Source organism: Mus musculus, chromosome 16 (assembly GCF_000001635.26).
Source record: "Mus musculus strain C57BL/6J chromosome 16, GRCm38.p6 C57BL/6J".
In the NCBI taxonomy this organism is placed as follows: Eukaryota; Metazoa; Chordata; class Mammalia; order Rodentia; family Muridae; genus Mus; species Mus musculus.
Window position 1 is genome coordinate 20,214,762 of NC_000082.6, and position 18,263 is coordinate 20,233,024.

Consider the following 18,263-nt stretch of genomic DNA (forward strand, 5'->3'; position numbering starts at 1 on the left):
GGATTAAAGGCGTGCGCCACCACTGCCCGGCATTATCAGGCATCATTTTTGCCTTCAGTTTATAACCTGGTTCAAGAAAGCTGCATAAATAGCAAACTGTGGTCGGTAAGTACCAGACAAGTAGTCTGAAAAGTGATTACTGGCATAGTGCAGTCCAGGATTTATGTCCAGGGCTCTCAGGGACAGGACTTGTATAAACCAGACTTTTAAAGAGTAGAGAACCCTTGAGCTGTAAGGAGGTCAATGGATATAAACTTGTATGGGCTTGTGTAAACCAGACTTTTGCAAAGTAGAGAACCCTATAGTTGTAGGGAGGTCAAGGGGGCATGCTGGTTTAAGAAAACAATAGAGACAAAACTTTAAGGACTTATTTTGGAGCTTGAGCACTTAGCAATCCATTTAGGCAGCATAGTTGTGAGAAGGGAGTTTTAGTGGGAGCACACTGAGCTAGCAGTATATCCCTGAATGTAAGAATCCCTGATAGTAGAAGGTGGGTACAGTGACAGTCATCTATGACACCTAGCAGTGACGGACTCATATAGTCAAAGCTTCGAGTGTAATAGTCCCCGGTGCCTGCTACTTTGTGGATACAACACTATCAGTAATTCTTGTGTCAGTCAGTCCTTCAGTTAGCTGTCACACCCTGGATTGTGTTGGGAATACACACACCTCCCATGTGCAGGAAACAGTGTGGTTTAAATTTGTACCAGGCTGCTGCTCTTGAGGCATTCTGGAATCCCGTCATCTTGGCAGGTGGATTTATAATTTGTTAAATGCTCATTTAAAGTAGAGTATAGCTGACTGATTCAGGGCCTGGGTTTGTAGGTAAAGCTTCATTGGCATACAATCACTCCCATTTGCCTTCATAGTATTTTTCAGACTCCCAAAAGTTTGGTTCCTGCAGAGACCGTGTGACTCACAACACCTACAGTATTTATGGATAGGGAACGTTTGTTTGCCCCTGAGCAAAATTTGCTGTGACAGCATTAATGCTGCTCCACACCAGACTAGTGTGTTTAATTTTGGACCAGGACAGAGCATCTTTTATTTTGGAGTTTTATTACATTAACTGTGTGTGTGCACATTGGCATGTACACACCATGGCACCCATATAGAACTTTAAGGACGATTTTCAAGAGTTGGTTCTCTGTTCATATGAATTACCGGGACCTAATTCAGGATGTTAGGATTGGCAGCACACTTCTTTGCCCACTGAGCCTCCTCACCAGTCCTTATTTTGGTTTTAAGCAAAGTAAAATGTTCAGTGAGGTGCATAACCATTAAATACAGTAAAACCTTTTTTCAGTAAACCAAAGAGAGGGAAGACTCAGCAATACCAAATATCCAGTAATGTAGAAAGAGGAAGATGGGACAGAAACAATGGTTCCGGGCCATTGTAGATGAAGGTACTTGCCACCACGGCTCCGAGGACCTGAGTTAAGGCCCCAGGGCCCATACAGTGGAACGAGAGAGCAAATTCCCACAAGTTGTTCTCTGACTCCCCCCCCACACACACACACATGCATATGCATGCATACCAAATAAAATTAAAATACCAGAGCGGCAGATGTGTCAGCTAGAGAGATGCTCAGCAGCTAAGAGCTCTTATGCTCTTGCAGAAGACCTAGCTTGGATCCCAGTACCCACATCCCAAGCTCACAGCTGCCTATAGCTCCCAGCCTCGCCCTGGAGGAGCTGAATCTGACGCCTTCTTCTGCCTTCAGTGGCAGCCCTCACAGTCCTGGCACACATACACACACAGCCATTAATAATAAAAGTTAAAATAAAAAATCTTATAGGGACAACCCTAAACATTTTAAGAGAAATTAAAAGGAGATAAATAAAAGAATATATTATGGTTAAAAGTGCGAACACGTAAAATAAAAGAGCCAAAGTCAGACATGGTGGTGTGCCTCTCTAATCTCAACATTCTGGAAGCAGAGGCTGACGTTGGCTTTTAGTGAGACTCTCATAAGGCTGTTAATTAACTAGCTGTTTTGATAGCAGAACAATCTTGATCAGGAAGACAGGATAGCAGATAGATACTAAGGAGCCTCAGCCTTTGAAGTAGTCAAAGATTACAAAGACCCATAAAACAGAAAATAATGCCCATGATACGCCCTCTCAGTGGAGAGGGGTGGTCTTTTTGATGACAAGCAGGTGAGGAGGGAAGGGACGTGGACATACCATGTCTGAAAGCAGCGATACTCCTGCCTTACATCAAAGGTAACAGCTAGTTTAAATTAGAATATAAACTTGAATATGAAAGATGTAAAAACTTTTTCTGGAAGAAAATATGAGACACAGGATGTTGGAAAAGGGACTTAATTATGAGAACCTTGCTTTATCAGAGAATATTAAAAGCAAAAAGTCAAGCTACAGACTCTTAAGATATCCTCCATATATATAAAACACAAAAGAATCATGTTTTGAATGTATAGTGACCACTCAAAACCAGTGTGAAAGACACTGATAAACACTTCTCAGAAGAGGACATCCAAATAGCTCAAAGCCTGTGAGACTTATTCAGCTTTATTAGTTTTGAAAGGAAATGTAAATTACAACCCTAGCAATAAAGCAGAATCACCAAGAATTCAAGTTTATCCAATACAGAGGCAGTGAGGGATATAAAGCAACCAGGGCCTGGGTTAGCCACTGTGGGGCTAGGCATACCACACACAGAGTGTGTGTACCATACACTCAGGTACTTAAGTCAGTAGAGACTGTCAGAGAGTCAAGGCAGAGAAGCTACGCAGAAACAAGAGCTGTGTCAGCACAGTTTTTTCAAGGGAATATCCTCTGAGATACTGCTGCTTACATCAGCAGCTAATGCAGCGTAACTAGTTCCTGTCAGGGACAGAAGTGTTTTACATTTTATAGTATTTCCACACATATATGCATTTGTAATTAACAAGAAATGGATTTATGCTTCATATACCTGAAGATAATTTCATATATTACTTTTAATTAATTTTGTATGCATTGTGGTTCATACCTATCATCCAAGTACTTGAGATGATGAACCAGGAGGATTTTCATGAATTCCAGGCCAACTAGACCACAGAAGAAATTCTATACCATCCTAGGCTAATGAGACCTTGTCTCATTACCAAAAAATACCAAAAATAACATAACAATAGTTTTGTATACATGAACGGTTTCATCTGTGAAGTAACATGCTGGAATTCAAACAGCTTTGGATTGTGGCCTGTGGTATTGAAACCAGATAAAATTGACTTGAAAATTGCCAAGTGCCACAGATGTGCTTTTTGCTTTCTGTGTTGTGTCTCTGAATACTAGGATAATATTTCAGTATGGTGAGCTTGTCTAGAAAGATGATACCAGAATGGGCACTTTCAGAGCTAGAACAATTGCTGTTCTAATATCAGTCCTGGGCGGGCTGAGAGAGATACAGAGCAGCTTGGTGTGGTGGGCAGTCCACCTAGAGTTGACTCCCTCTGAGACCTAAGCAAATAGTTATCTCATGTGCTGAGCCTTTGAGGGCAGAAGACATTTGAGTCTCCTGCTTTGTCCACACACCAGGCAACGGAGCTCTCAGTCAGAGGACTCAGGGTCTTCACCGATGCCCCTGACAGGTTTTTTTGTTGATCTTCCTTTGTAGTGAAGACTGAACCAGAAACTCCTGGGCCAAACTGCATCTCACAGGAGAACCAGGTAGCAGTGAAAACAGAAGAGAGCTCTGAGCTAAGCAACTACGTCATTAAGTGAGTATCCTCGTGTCTTCTAAGGGGCTCTGCTTTTGGTTTCTGATGCTTTTCAGCATCGTTGTGACAGGTGAGTATGTGCAGTGAGGTATTAAGCATGGTAGGGGCATTGTCCTTGCAGAGCTGAAGACTTTATCTTTTATGTGTATATGGATTTTGTCTGCATGTATGTCTGTATACCACTTGTGCACCTGATGTCCAAGGAGGCCAGAAGAAGGTGGCAGATCCCCGGGGACTAGAGTTTCAGATGGTTGTGAACCCCCGTGTCAGTGCTGGGTATTGAACTTGGGTTTTCTGGAACAGCAGCCAGTGCTCTTAGTTAAACACTGAAGAGTTTAGCCAGTGATATGACTTAAAGGTAGCACTTGATCAATAGCCATGGAAGCCTCCAAACTTATTTGAGCCTGCTGATGTGCAGTCTGAGCTGAGAGGGGATGGCACACTCAAGTGTAACACCCTGGTGTTTGTATTTTGTTCCTAGATATTAACATACCCTGCCTGTTCTATGCAGGTGCCTTTGCCGGAGTACCGGCTTTCTCTAAAGTTTTCTCTTTTTCAAATTAGGAACCCCCTTCTGATCATGCACTTTGAATTGCTGGGAGTGTCTAGAGACAGTAGAAACATGGTGTCTCTTAACATGACACATGGAGGTGTCAGTCAGTAAGCCTGAGACAGGCATTTGTATAATAGCAATAACCTTACAAATAGATCTTGCTACTAATTTTCAAATGTAGATAAAATGCCTGCAATAGTTGTATAATTAGCCAAAATCTGTTTGTTCTTGATGGTTTTTTTAAAGCATAAAATGCCTTATTAAAGGAGATTTATAACCATGACTGGTGGTGCATGCCCATAATCCCAGCCCTGAGAGAGTAGAGGCAGGAAAATCAAGAATTCAAGATCATCTGCAAATTTGAAGCCAGCTGGGGTTACATGAGACTCTGTCTTTAAAAAAACAGAAGGAAGAAAGGAAAGGAAGCTGTTTATTAGTGGAGAGAGAGAGGAGTATGCAGTGTGTGTGTGTGTGTGTGAGAGAGAGAGAGAGAGAGAGAGAGAGAGAGAGAGAGAGAGAGAGAGAGCGAGAGAGCGCACATGACAAGCCTACAAAGTTATCTTTGTTTACCTTCCCAGGGTAGACCATTTGGAGACCATCCAGCAGCTCCTGACAGCAGTAGTGAAGAAGATCCCATTAATTACTGCAAAAGGTAAGACAGCGCCCTCAAGTGCACTTTGCTAACACTTGGGATTGTTACTTTTAGCCAGACGTCTGCAGGGGCCTTGTATTCCCAGTACATTGGTTGCATCCAGTTAGACTTAGGGTACGGGCAGTGCTGGCGACGAAACGGCGAGCCCTGTGTGTGCTAAGCAGATGCTTTACAAGTAAGCTCTTTATCCCACCATTCACTTAGTCTTTATCGCTTATTTTCTTATATTTGTTTTTATATGTAAATTATAAACGTTAAGTACACACTACTAAGACATAGTGTGCCACCCCTGCTATCTGTCATGAGTGCTTTACATAGACCTCTCATTAGCCATAGTCTTTTGTGTGATAGTGTCTCCCCAGCTCCCAGAATGGCAGTGACACCAGGTTAATTAACTCACACAGCTCTGGGTGACAAGGCAGGTACAAAGCCAGCCCTATAAAACCATTAATATTTCTCTAAGATTTAAAATGACATACTGTTGGAAATGTGTAGTTTTCAAGACCCCCTAACAACAGAGTTGGTTGTGTTAGCTCCTGGTTAGTGGGATAAAATAGCTGATGCCTTATTGTGAGTTGTTCTGACAGTGAAGGTTGCATAGACAGCCTTACTAAGGGAGACTGGTATTTGTTCATGGGCAAGATCACCACGAGAGCAGCATCCTCTTGCCGTGTGCATCATGTGGGCATCTAATGGTAGATTGACCACCTTGCTGATTTTTTCCCCCCACCAATAGTAGCAGAGAAATTGCTGAGCCTTGTAGTACAAGCTCATAATCCCAGCTCTTTGGGAGAATCATAGAGAACTATGTTAAGTTCAAGACCTGCCTAGACAACTTAGTAAGACCTTGTCTCAATTTTTAAAATATAAAAAAGAGAGGGCTTGGGAGGAAGAGTAGAGCACTTATCTAGCATGCGCAGGGTCTTGTGTTAGATCTCTAGCATTGACTCCTAAAATAACATATCTCCTCTTCTCATTTTGGGAATCATTTTGAGGTAGTTAAAAATATACTTTCAATGATGGTTTCCCTTCTCAGCAGAAAAGATGTATCTCACACTTGTCCTACCTACATTGTGTGTATGTGTGTGTATCTCTGAGTGTGTGTCTGTGTGTGTGTGTCTGTCTGTGCGCGTCCACACATGCATGCTCCCTTCCTCCTTCTCTGTCCACTTACATTAAAACTCAGAATGTTAAAGCTAGAACTGGGCAGTTCAAGAGCATCTGTTACAGTTTACAGGGAAGGACACTGAAGCCCAGAGTGTTGCTATGGCTTACCCAGGGCTACCTAGTGAGCTGGTGGCAAGGCCAAGCCCCTAGTTCACCTCTGTTGCATTCTTTCATCTGTTGCCTTTATCCAGTGTTGTTCCGTGAGAAATATGTCACACAAAGCAAGTAGGGGACCAGTAAAATGGCTCAGAGGGTAAAAGCTCTTCATCTACAGGAAACCTGCATAGAACGCCACATCGCAGAGCCAAGTATGTTGGTGCATCCCTTTAACACCAGCACTCAGGAAGCATAGTCAGGCAGATCTTGAAGATGAGTCCAGCCTTGACCACTAATGGACTCTGTCTCAAAAAACCCCAAAATACAAAAATTAATCAGTCGATAACTAGAAAGAATTCAGATTACAATGGCACATGCATCTATAATGCCGGTGCATCTTTACCAGGAGGTGAGCGGCAGCCACAAGAGAATTGGCCAGAAACTTGTGGTTAGCCAGCCTAGAACCCACAACTTAGCAGATATGGGCATTAAATCTGAGTCTCAGAAAGGTGGAAGAAAAGAACTAACCCTCAGGAGTTGTTTTCTTACTTCCACATGGCATGCAGAAACCCTCACTTACGCACATACATCACACATGCAGAGTAATAAATTTTTTATATTATTTTATAAAAGGAAATCAAGGAACTTGGAAATCTACTAACAATAACTTTTGTTCTAAACAATCACTTTTATTCAGAGTTTGCAGTTCTCTGTTGTAGGTGATGATGCCAGCTGTTTTTCTGCGAAGTCCTTGGAGCAGTATTACGGCTGGAACATTGGGAAGAGGAGAGCTGCTGAGGTGAGGTTGCTTGCCGGACAGGTCTGCAGCCTGCACTGAAAGTCAGATGCACAGTAGAGGAGGACGCTTGCGTGTTCTTCCTCTATGGACAAAAGGAGGCAAACTTGCCTCTTTAGGTGGTAGACCATTGCTCAGTCAGAAACTTTGTTCTTCTGGATCCCAGATATCTCTTGAAGGCTTGTCTCCTGTACCAGGAAAAGCATCTTATATTTTCTTTGAAAATCTTAAATATTTTGGGATTGAATAGTTAGCTCAGCAGCAAGATGGCTGTGATCACAGAGAACGTGGGTTCATTTCCCAGCACCTGAATAGCAGTTCACAACAATCTGTAATTGCATTTCCAGGGGACCTAAATGCCCTCTTTTGGCCACTTTAGACATGGGGGCATGCACGTGGTGCACACAAGTACACATAAAATTAATATTTTTAAATTTGTAAATTTCAAAATAATACTGAATTCAGAGTTTTACAGAGTACTTACAACAATGTTGCCAAATGCAGTTGAATCTTGAGAGAAGAAAGTGTGTGCCGTGTAGCTGGGCACCAGCGGAAGCTGGGTCATCCATCGAATTTGCTTTGGGGAAAATGAAAAGTTGGTTCATGACCAGGTGAAAAGCCTTAAATGCAGACATAGAAGTTTCTGTTGTATTTTGTAAACACTAAGACCGATAGTAACTCTTTTTATTACATGTAAAACTGTTATTGTGTATGTGTGCATGTACACACATGCACATTCTCACATGCATGCCACTGCACATTTGTGAAGCCTGGAGGACGTGACGAGTCAGTTCTCTCCTGCAAATCAGCTTGTTTGGCTTGGTGGCAGGCATCTCACTCTCTGAGCCATCTCACTGGTCCCAAAACAAGTCGTCCCTTTGTTGCTAGAGAGTGACAGAATCTGATTTCTTAGTTGCTTGGTTTATTTCAGTGCACGACTGTTGATTTTAAAGTTCAAGGATTTAATTTTGGATCAAATCCTTTTTAAGTGGCAAAGAGCAATGACAGTACGAAAAGTGTTACAAGAAATCCTGGAGAAGAATCCAAGATTCCACCACTTGACTCCCCTCAAGACCAAGCACATTGCTCACTGGTGCCGCTGCCACGGTTACACCCCACCAGACCCCGAGAGCCTGCGACATGATGGAGACTCCATTGAGGATGTGCTGACCCAGATTGACAGTGAACCAGGTAGGCCTTAATAGGTTGCCCCAGTGTGGAGCGTGTTTGCCTCCTGTCAACCCCTACAAAACACTTGGCTTCAGTGTTCTTGCCTTCAGTTAGGGGTGAGGGAGAGCTGGTCTAGATGACAAGACCCTTTCTTCTTACCATGACCCCTTTCTTCTTACCATGACACCCCAGACAGCACAGCCCTTCAGAACTATACCCAAGTGTTTAAGGACCCCTAGTAGGCAGGTCAGGCCTACTACCATCAAAATAGGCCAGTGTCTTATGGATGTGGTACTGTACCCCCAAGCCTGGAGAGGGTATTGGGGACACATGAGAATAATCAACAGTGTTGTAGGAAATATAGGAAAGAAACAGACAACTACTAAAGAAAAAAATTAGAGGCATGAAAGCATCTGGCTATTCCTTAAAGAATAAGAAGGGTTCAGCCATGTTCTTACAGACATCAGAATGCCCCACCCCATCTAGGTAAGTCTTGTTTTCTGTAGAAAGCTTCCTGGGACCCAAGTGCTTAGTGGTCTTTTCTCTCATTTCCTATGGTATATACTATCTGTGCTGAGAGGGTTTGTTGACTTCTAGATCTATGTCCTTGGTGGGCAGAGACCATGTGATTACCTCCAAGTTTCACTGGTGCTCTGTACTATATTGAATAGGGAGAGAGTGAGCAGCCTTGTCTAGGGCCTGATTTTAGTGAGATTGCTTCAAGTTTCTCCCCATTTAGTTTGATGTTGGCTACTGGCTTGCTGTATATTGCTTTTACTATGTCTAGGTATGGGCCTTGAATTCCTGATCTTTCTAATACTTTTATCATGAATGGGTATTGGATTTTGTCAAATGCTTTCTCAGCATCTAATGAGATGATCATGTGGTTTTTGTCTTTGAGTTTGTTTATATAGTGGATTACGTTGATGGATTTCCATTTATTGCACCATCCCTGCATCCCAGGGATGAAGCCTACTTGATCAGGATGGATGATTGTTTTGATGTGTTCTTGGATTCAGTTTGCAAGAATTTTATTGAGTATTTTTGCATCGATATTCATAAGGGAAATTGGTCTGAAATTCTCTTTCTTTGTTGGGTCTTTGTGTGGTTTAGGTATCAGAGTAATTGTGACTTCATAGAATGAGTTGGGTAGAGTACCTTCTGTTTCTATTTTGTGGAGTAGTTCAAGGAGAGTTGGAATTAGGTCTTCTTTGAAGGTCTCATAGAACTCTGCACTAAACCCATCTGGTCCTGGGCTTTTTTTGTTGGGAGACTTTTAATGACTGTTTCTATTTCTTTAGAGGATATGGGACTGTTTAGATCATTAATCTGATCCTGATTTAACTTTGGTACCTGGTATCTGACTAGAAAATGGTCTATTTCATCCAGGTTTTCCAGTTGTGTTGAGTATAGGCTGTTATAGTAGGATCTGATAATGTTTTGGATTTCCTCAGATTCTGTTGTTATGTCTCCCTTTTCATTTCTGATGTTGTTAATTAGGATACTGTCCCTGTGCCCTCTAGTTAGTCTGGCTAAGGGTTTATCTATCTTGTTAATTTTTTCAAAGAACCAGCTCCTGGTTTGGTTGATTCTTTGTATAGTTCTTTTTGTTTCTATTTGGTTGATTTCAGCCCTGAGTTTGATTATTTCCTGCTGTCCACTTCTCTTTGGTAAATTTGCTTCCTTTTGTTCTAAAGCTTTCAGGTGTGCTGTCAAGCTGCTCATGTATGCTCTCTCCAGATTCTTTTTGGAGGCACTCAGAGCTATGAGTTTTCCTCTTAGGACTGCTTTCATTGTGGCTATGTTGTGGCTTCATTTTTATTTTCATTAAACTCTAAAATGTCTTTAATTTCTTTATTTCTTCCTTGACCAAGTTATCATTGAGTAGAGTATTTTTCAGCTTCTACGTCTGTGTGGGTTTTCTATTATTGTTATTGAAGATCAGCCTCAGTCCGTGGTGATTTGATAGGATACATAGAATTATTTCAATATTTTTTTATCTGTTGAGGCCTGTTTTGTGACTGATTATATGGTCAATTTTGGAGAAGGTACCATGAGGTGCTGAGAAAAAGGTGTATCCTTCTGTTTTAGGATAAAATGTTCTATAGATGTCAGTTAAATCCATTTGTTTCATAACTTCAGTTAGTTTCACCATGTCTCTGTTTAGTTTCTGTTTCCAGGATCTGTCCATTGATGAGAGTGGGGTGTTGAAGTCTCCCACTATTACTGTGTGCAGTGCAATGTGTGTTTTGAGCTTTACTAAAATTTCTTTAATGAATGTAGATGCCCTTGCATTTGGAACATAGATATTCAGAATTGAGAGTTCATCTTAATAAAATTTACCTTTGATGAGTATGAAGTGTCCCTCCTTATCTTTTTTGATAACTTTAGGTTGAAAGTAGATTTTATTCGATATTAGAATGGCTACTCCAGCTTGTTTCTTGGGACCATTTGCTTGGAAAATTGTTTTCCAGCCTTTTACTCTGAGGTAGTGTCTGTTTGTCACTGAGGTGGGTTTCCTGTGTGCAGCAAAATGTTGGAATTATGTTTATGTGCCTAACTTCTTTTGGGTTTGTTAAAAGGTTACTTTCTTGCTTTTTCTAGGGTGTAGTTTCCCTCCTTATGTTACTGTTTTCCATCTATTATCCTCTGTAGGGCTGGATTTGTGGAAAGATGTTGTGTAAATTTTTTTTCTCATGGAATATCTTGGTTTCTTCATCTATGGTAATTGATAGTTTTGTTGGGTATAGTAGTCTGGGCTGGCATTTATGTTCTCTTAGGGTCTATATGAGATCTGCCCAAGATCTTCAAGCTTTCATAGTCTCTGGTGAGAAGTCTGATGTAATTCTGATAGGTCTGCCTTTATATGTTACTTGACCTTTTTCCCTTACTGCTTTTAATATTCTTTCTTTATTTAATGCATTTGGTGTTTTGATTATTATGTGACAGGAGGAATTTCTTTTCTGGTCCAGTCTGTTTGGAGTTTGGTAGGCTTCTTGTATGTTTATGGGCATCTCTTTCTTTAGGTTAGGGAAGTTTTCTTCTATAATTTTGTTGAAGATATTTACTGGCCCTTTAAGTTGGGAATCTTCACTCTCTTCTATACCTATTATCCTTAGGTTTGGTCTTTTCATTTTGTCCTGAATTTCCTGCATGTTTTGGGTTAGGAGCTTTTTGCATTTTGCATTTTCTTTGACTGTTGTGTCAATGTTTTCTAAGGTATCTTTTGTCCCTGAGATTTTTCTCTTCTATCTCTTGTATTCTGTTGGTGATGTTTGCATCTATGACTCCTGATCTCTTTCCTAGGTTTTCTGTTTCAGAGTTGTCTCCCTTTGTGATTTCTTTATTGTTTCTACTTCTATTTTTAGATCCTGGATGATTTTGTTCAATTCCTTTACCTCTTTGGTTGTGTTTTCCTGTATTTCTTTAAGGGAATTTTTTATTTATGTCCTTCTTATCATCTGCCATCCTTATCATGAGAAGTGACTTTAGATCTATATCTTGCTTTTTTGGTATGATGGTGTATCCAGGACTTACTATGGTTGAAGAGTTGGGTTCTGATGATGCCAAGTAACCTTAGTTTCTGTTGCTTCTGTTCTTCCGCTTACCCCCATCCCCCAATCTGATTATCTCAAGTGCTCCCTGCCCTCCATATATCTGATTGGAGCCTGTCCTTCCTGTAATTCCAGTTGAGTCAGAACTTCTCAGATTCCAGCTTTCTTTGTGATTCTGGGATCCTGTGATGCTAAGATTCTGGGTGTGTCAGAGTTCTTGGCAGTCAAGCTTCCTCTGAGATCCTGAGATCCTGGTGTGACCAAGATCCTGGGATCCTAAGATCCTTGGCGTGTTAGAGCACCTGGAAGGGGTACCTCCTCTGGGACCATGGGGCTGTCCTCTGAGTTCGAAACCAAGGTAGTCTAGCAACTACCAGAAGGAACTGGAGCCACTGGTCGGGCGGGGTTCCTGTGTCCCTGCTCCAGCTGGTCCCAGGCACCCTCAGATCTGTTGGAACAGATCTGTCCCACTCACCAGTGATCCTAAGATCATGGGTGTGCTAGGGCACCTGTGGGGTGGAGAGTCCTCTGGAGACTGTGGGACTGTCCACTGAGTTTGGGCCCAAGGTGACCAGGTGCTGATGACAGCCACTCTCATGTCCTTCTTTGTAAAAGCATATGGGCATGGCTTTATTGTCCTTACACTCTACAACCCTTTGAAGGCTGTGTGCATTACCATGGCAACAGTGAGGCAGGAATTTTTTTTTCTCTTTTGAAGTGAGAAGTCCCAGGTACCCCTAGCTTCCCCAGAGCTCACTGTGTAGTTGCAGGTGACCTTGTACATTTGATCCTCCTGCCTCTGCCTCCCTGAGGGCCGTGCCACACCTAGTTGATGCAGTGCTGCTAATCAAACCCAGGCCTTCCTGATCCCAGAGACTCCTTCATGCTTGGCAGGTCCTCTTACCACTGAGCCACACCCTCAGCTTGAGTGGGAATGACTTTATGTTCCTCACTATACATTTCTTAAGGTTTCCATCTTTTTTTAAAAATGAAGTAAATCAGTATAATGATTCAGGAAGCGGGGCTGTGGCCTAGTTTTCCAGGATGGGGTCCATTGTGTACTGTCTGTGGTCCTAACGGCAGATCGGATGCGTTTGGAATAGGACACATGTCTGCTTTGCTGCTTTGTGAGGCACTGGTTCTCACGACAGTCAGTTCCCTGCCAACTCTGTCTTCCTCAGACTGGGGTCCTTGTCTGCTCTCACCTCAGCTGTCACAGACTGCTTCCTCTTATCTAGAGTGCCTGTCATCCTTCTCCACTGCTGATGACCTCTGCCGGAAGCTGGAGGATCTGCAGCAGTTCCAGAAAAGGGAGCCTGAGAACGAGGAAGAAGTGGATATCCTCAGCCTGTCAGAGCCACTGAAGACAAACATTAAAAAGGAGCAGGAAGAAAAGCAGGAAGAAATGAGATTCTACCTTCCACCAACCCCAGGCTCTGGATTTGTTGGTGACATTACACAGAAGGTGGGAGGCTAAGGCTGTGGTACTGTCAGATCACACACCAGACATTCCACCTCATGAACTTAGACAGCAGTCTGCCCAGTTGACATGTGATTGACTTTTGCCCATAAGTTGTGTTCCCACTCTCCCGTGAAAAATGATTGTGTATTGAACATGGCTACAGAGCAGAGGGGGGTAGTCACAGAGGCTCCTGGGTTTTTTTCTCATCTGCTTCAGATGAAGTGCTTCTCCTTCTTGAAGCATATTGTAATATTTTCAGGTCATACATGAATGAGCAGTCCCCGTCCATCCATACTGTCAACTCCCCGACCCTCTCCACCCCGAGGCCTGTGTTACCTTGTTACTTGGGAGAGAGCTATCAAACCCAATGATACCTAGCAGTTCTTTAGCAGCTGCCTCTGCTAGCTGCTCAGAATGCAAGGGGAAAGGCAGTGTTCACTCCCACCCACACCCACAGGATGCACAGGGGAAGCAGAATAGGGAGTTTCCCAAGGGCTTTTCTTTGCTTCCTGTAAAAATGGTCCCAGAGTCTTGATTTTAGGCCTTCCGAAATACCGCTTGCACTATTATGAATTCTTGGGAGATTCCAGTGTTTCATGATAAGACATTTGGGGATAAAAGCATAATTACATGTTGTTCAGAGTGGTTAAAGAGCCCTTCTTCCAGCCAGGGGCCTGTGTGTACCAGAGAAGCTCACTTGTTTGGGGAAAGGCTTGTTTCTGTTGTTGATGGGACAAATAGCCTTCTTCTCCTCTTCCAGATTGGAATCACCCTGCAGCCTGTGGCGCTGCACAGGAACATGTATGCCTCAGTGGTAGAGGACATGATCTTAAAGGTAGGTACCCGGTAGCACTGTGACCAACGCTGGCCAGTTTGCATTCCAGGGCCTATGAGTAAGGGGCAGAAGGGGACCAGAGAGGCTGATGTTGAAATCCCTTGTCTTACTTAGGGTGTATGTTTCCTTTCTTTTCTGGTTTCCTTCTCCTAGGTAAAGTAAATGAAGTTGTGTTCTGTCCAAGAATTGAGGGGTTTGTTGTGTTGAGGATAGAACCCAGGGTCTCGTACATGCCAGGCAGGTGGTCTGCCATGGAGTCCCCTGGCTCCCACAGCTGTCAACATCTTTTTAGTGTTATTTCTTATGTTTATTAGGAAGTATCCTACTGTAAGAATTATCTGTGCTTTATGATAGACAGGGAGAAAACAGAATCTTGGGTTTTCCCTGCCTCTCACAACAGAGAAACAGCCACTACTGTCCTGTCCCTGGGCAAGGGGTTAAGAAAGATACAGTCTCCATGCCTGGCCTGGCCTGGCCTGGCCCTTACCTCAGCTGTTCTTTTTCCTTCTGCATCCCTCCAAAAGGGAAGCTTCGGTACAGCCCTTACTCACAGTTAATAAAAAGTACTTAGTCCAATTTCTGATTTCTCTACATCATGACCTCTAAACAAAGTTCAGTTTCTCTTGAGAAAATCATTTCAAAAGTTTGGGTAAAGAATGAGGTCGGCTGCATCTCTCCCGCTAGTGAGCAGGTTGCTCTTCTGTCAACACCAGTCTTCTATTCTAGGCCACGGAACAGCTGGTGAGTGACATCCTGAGACAGGCACTGGCAGTTGGATACCAGACAGCATCTCCCAACAGGTACTGGTGCCGATAGTGGAGGCCGAGTGGGTCACTTACTCTTGAAGATGCTCGTTTTACCCCTAAGGCAGTGCAGTAGGAAATAGAGTAGGCTGCGCTTGGGACATTACAGCCTGACAGACTGAGAGAGCCTCTTGGCTTGAAAGCCTAGCTGTGCCCTCCCAGCTATTACTTCATAGACATGCAGATCTGTTGTATCACAGGGTAGAGCAGGCCGCAGGCTCTCACATTAAAGACAGTAACCGTTCATGTGGCGGATCCTAGGGTCAAGATTGATAAATACTACCTAAGGTGTGGGTCACTGCAAGCACTTCCTCTAAGAAACTGAGAAACTAAGCTCTGACAGGGAGTTGCCTCCACTGCCCCAGACCACAGGCCCCATAGTCAGATTGCTTTCATAGCTGCGAACCCTTGAACTCACTGCCACCTTTTCCCTGAGCATTCAACTCTGAGTGGGATGCACAGATCTGGCTTTAAAAGACATGTGGTTCACATTCTTTTTCCCTTCTGCTTCCTACTGTGTGGAAGGCATCCCCCCCCCCCCCCCCCGACACTGTAATGCATAGGACGCCCAATGAGGATATTAGGTCAGACAAGCACAGATAACATAGAGGTCGTGAGTAAATGAGGAGGAAGAGGAGGCAGTAGTGGCAGCATTAGCAGTAGTAATAGTTGAAAATGCTTGAATAAAAATGTCCAGGTCTCACCCTGCTTGAAAAGCAGGAGGAGCCATGCTTTCTGTGTTCCTGACTGGAGATGTAGCAAACTGGGTGGTTCGGATGAGAGCGTGTATCGCCACGCTTGGCTAGCCAGGACTCTCCCATCCCCTGAGATAAGAAATGGGTCTGTATCATTATGGTGCTTTGAGACAAACTTCAATCTGCTTAGACTTAGACGCACACCATTCTCCTCTGTCTATATCCTCTTTCTTTTCTGTCAGCTAATCATTTGGCCGGCAAACTTACTGTGTCCAGAAAGTAAGATTGAGTCCTGGATAGGACTCTAGATGGAGAAGAATTCATAAGTGAGAGAGAGACCGGCCTCAAGCCTTTGCCATCACCTCCTTCTATAAGAGAATGGTCCCTTCAGTCTATTAATTCACTGAAATTATTCCTGAATTCGTTTGACAAATTATACCTAATTACACTTTTGGGTTTTGTTTTTTGTTTTTGTTTTTTTGTTTTTTGGACTAGGATTCCCAAAGAAATTACAGTGAGTAATATTCATCAGGCCATTTGCAACATTCCTTTTCTGGATTTTCTTACAAACAAACACATGGGGAGACTGAATGAGGATCAGTGAATACAGCGAAGAGATCCCTGAAAAGCGGGAGAGGCTGTGTCTGCAGTGTGCAGACTGTGACCCTCGTGTTTGAGGAAAGCTGGTGTTTTCTGTGTTGGAACGCCACGGTTGCCAGACCATTCCTTCCATCTAACTGCGTATTACACAAGGGCATCGAGTTCCAGGTGCCCCCCTTTTAGGACAGAGTTGTTTCCCAATTCTGGAGGGAAGCTGAATGGACACGGCTTCGTCAGTTTGCATTTCTTTACTCCCACAAGGCTCTGCGGGGTCTTGGTGTGAGACAAGGCACATGCACGGGGTGCTCGGTCCCTCTGTGGGCTGTGCGTGGGTTCACCTGGGGCCTGCTTTTCAGAAGGCAAAGATAAGCCCGCCATGCTGGGCTGGGGAACTCTGAAGAAGACCAGCAACGAGTACCTTCTCCCGCCTTGCCTCAGCGTAGAAGGGCTGCACTCTTGGCTGGTGTGAGTCAGCTACAGAGAAGGTAATACGCCATGTGGGAGGCCAAGGAGGCTGCAGTGAGACTCTTCCACGGAACCATGACGCTAGTGCAGTGACAGCCTGTGTCACGGCCGTGTTGAGGGGTCCCAGCAGAGGCCTGTGTCGTGTAACCCAGGGACTACAAGTGTCAGTGTGGGTATCAACCTCAAAGTCAGGCACTTGAGCCATGTGTGGTCCTCCTCCATCTGGGATTCAGAAGCCCCTGCCACTGCCTCAGGTCAAGGGGAGGGAGGCAGCCTCAGTGCAGACTTTATAGGATTGTCCTCTTGGTGGACCGGAGTCCTGTCCTTCTCTGCCAAAGAGTTTTACCAAGATGAAAAGGGTTGAAACACCTGTGAGTGCCTTACATGGGAAGAACTGCTCTAACCCACTGTGCTAATGTTCAGAAGCAGAGCCCTCAGTGAGAGCTGCACACACGAGCCTCTAGCATCACTACACAGTGTGCACACACTGGGGACTCCCCAGTCCTCCTGACTATTATGGGGACACAGGAAAGACCTCAGCCTCAGTTGTAAACCTGCTCTTTGTCTGCTCAAAGGAAACTTGAAATATCTGAGTAAAAGTCAAAGAAACCCAGCTAAGTAAGCAACATAAAGCCTGTTGTGTCAGGTCCTGCAGGTCGATGTGTGAGTCAGGAAACACTGCAGGGAAATAGACCTTTCCTTCCGTACCTGAGAGCTGCAGGTACCAAGGGATCTACCGTGCAGGGACTGGGCAAGCACAGCTTACTGCTATAATTGGGTATATAAGGCTTAAGAATTTGGTCTATGCCAGGCGTGGTGGCGCATGCCTTTAATCCCAGCACTCGGGAGGCAGAGGCAGGCGGATTTTTGAGTTCAAGGGCAGCCTGGTCTACAAAGTGAGTTCCAGGACAGCCAGGGCTACACAGAGGAACCCTGTCTCAAAAAAACAAAAAAAAAATAAAAACAAGAATTTGGTCTAAGACCATACAGCAGATTGATATGCTGGCACAGATTTGTTCAGAAGTGGACAGAGACTTACAAGGTAGAGTATCCCAATGAGAGCAGATTCATTTGTTGTGATAAAAAACCTAAAGAAATTACTTTTTTGCTAAAAAAAAAAAAATCAAATGATTTAACAGTTTCTGTGTATGTTAAACTTTCAAGTGTTTTTTTAAATCATAATGTGTAATAATTGTGTATCATTTTGTCTACAATAAAACGTTTAGTATTTGCAATGGGTTTTCTGAGCTGGAAGCACCGTACTTAGATGGGCTCATTGAGAGAGGTGGTTGTGGTATGAGTCTTTGTAAGTTTAAATTGATATCTCTACTTCCCTAAAAAAAAAAGAAAGAAAGAAAAAGAAGATGCAACCATGCAATATAAAAGGACCACAGTTACATTCAGGTCACTTACAAAACCGTGAGCATAATTATTTCATACAAGCAATTTGGGGTAAAGGAAAATGAATAAATGGGTTCAGTTTCTCAAAAAAGCAGACTCTTTGTCTAACAAGCTAGTTTATCTGGTGAAATAAAGTTGGTCTGTGCTAAGCTCTGAATCACTCCCAGGATGCAAGTCTTATAAACAAGTATGTAACAGTGCAGACACACCAGAACTAAAGGCTCTGAAATCTGTGGCTTTCACAAGGGAGTTTCTCTGAAGAGGCATTGGGGATACAGTCCACAGAGGT

At 43.4% G+C, this 18,263-nt stretch overlaps 1 protein-coding gene across 14 annotated transcripts in view; it reads left to right on the forward strand.

The window, feature by feature from the left end:
* Positions 1–17,812, forward strand: part of Yeats2 (YEATS domain containing 2) — a 91,521-nt gene extending 73,709 nt beyond the window's left edge. For 11 of the 14 annotated variants that reach the window (XR_384538.4, XR_001781807.2, XR_001781806.2 and 8 more), the window contains 8 exons: positions 3,623–3,725; positions 4,857–4,930; positions 6,913–6,992; positions 7,979–8,180; positions 12,952–13,178; positions 13,936–14,010; positions 14,737–14,810; positions 16,004–17,812. Coding sequence is in view for 9 of the 14 variants with exons in the window: in XM_006521903.4 (XP_006521966.1) it covers positions 3,623–3,725; positions 4,857–4,930; positions 6,913–6,992; positions 7,979–8,180; positions 12,952–13,178; positions 13,936–14,010; positions 14,737–14,810; positions 16,004–16,112 (944 nt within the window). In the remaining 5 variants the exon portion in view is untranslated. Of the gene's footprint in view, positions 1–3,622; positions 3,726–4,856; positions 4,931–6,899; positions 6,993–7,978; positions 8,181–12,951; positions 13,179–13,935; positions 14,011–14,736; positions 14,811–16,003 lie in introns of those variants that run through there. The other 3 variants (XR_384540.4, XM_006521904.3, XR_384537.4) reach the window with 3 other exon arrangements.
* The last annotated feature ends 451 nt before the right edge of the window (positions 17,813–18,263 follow it).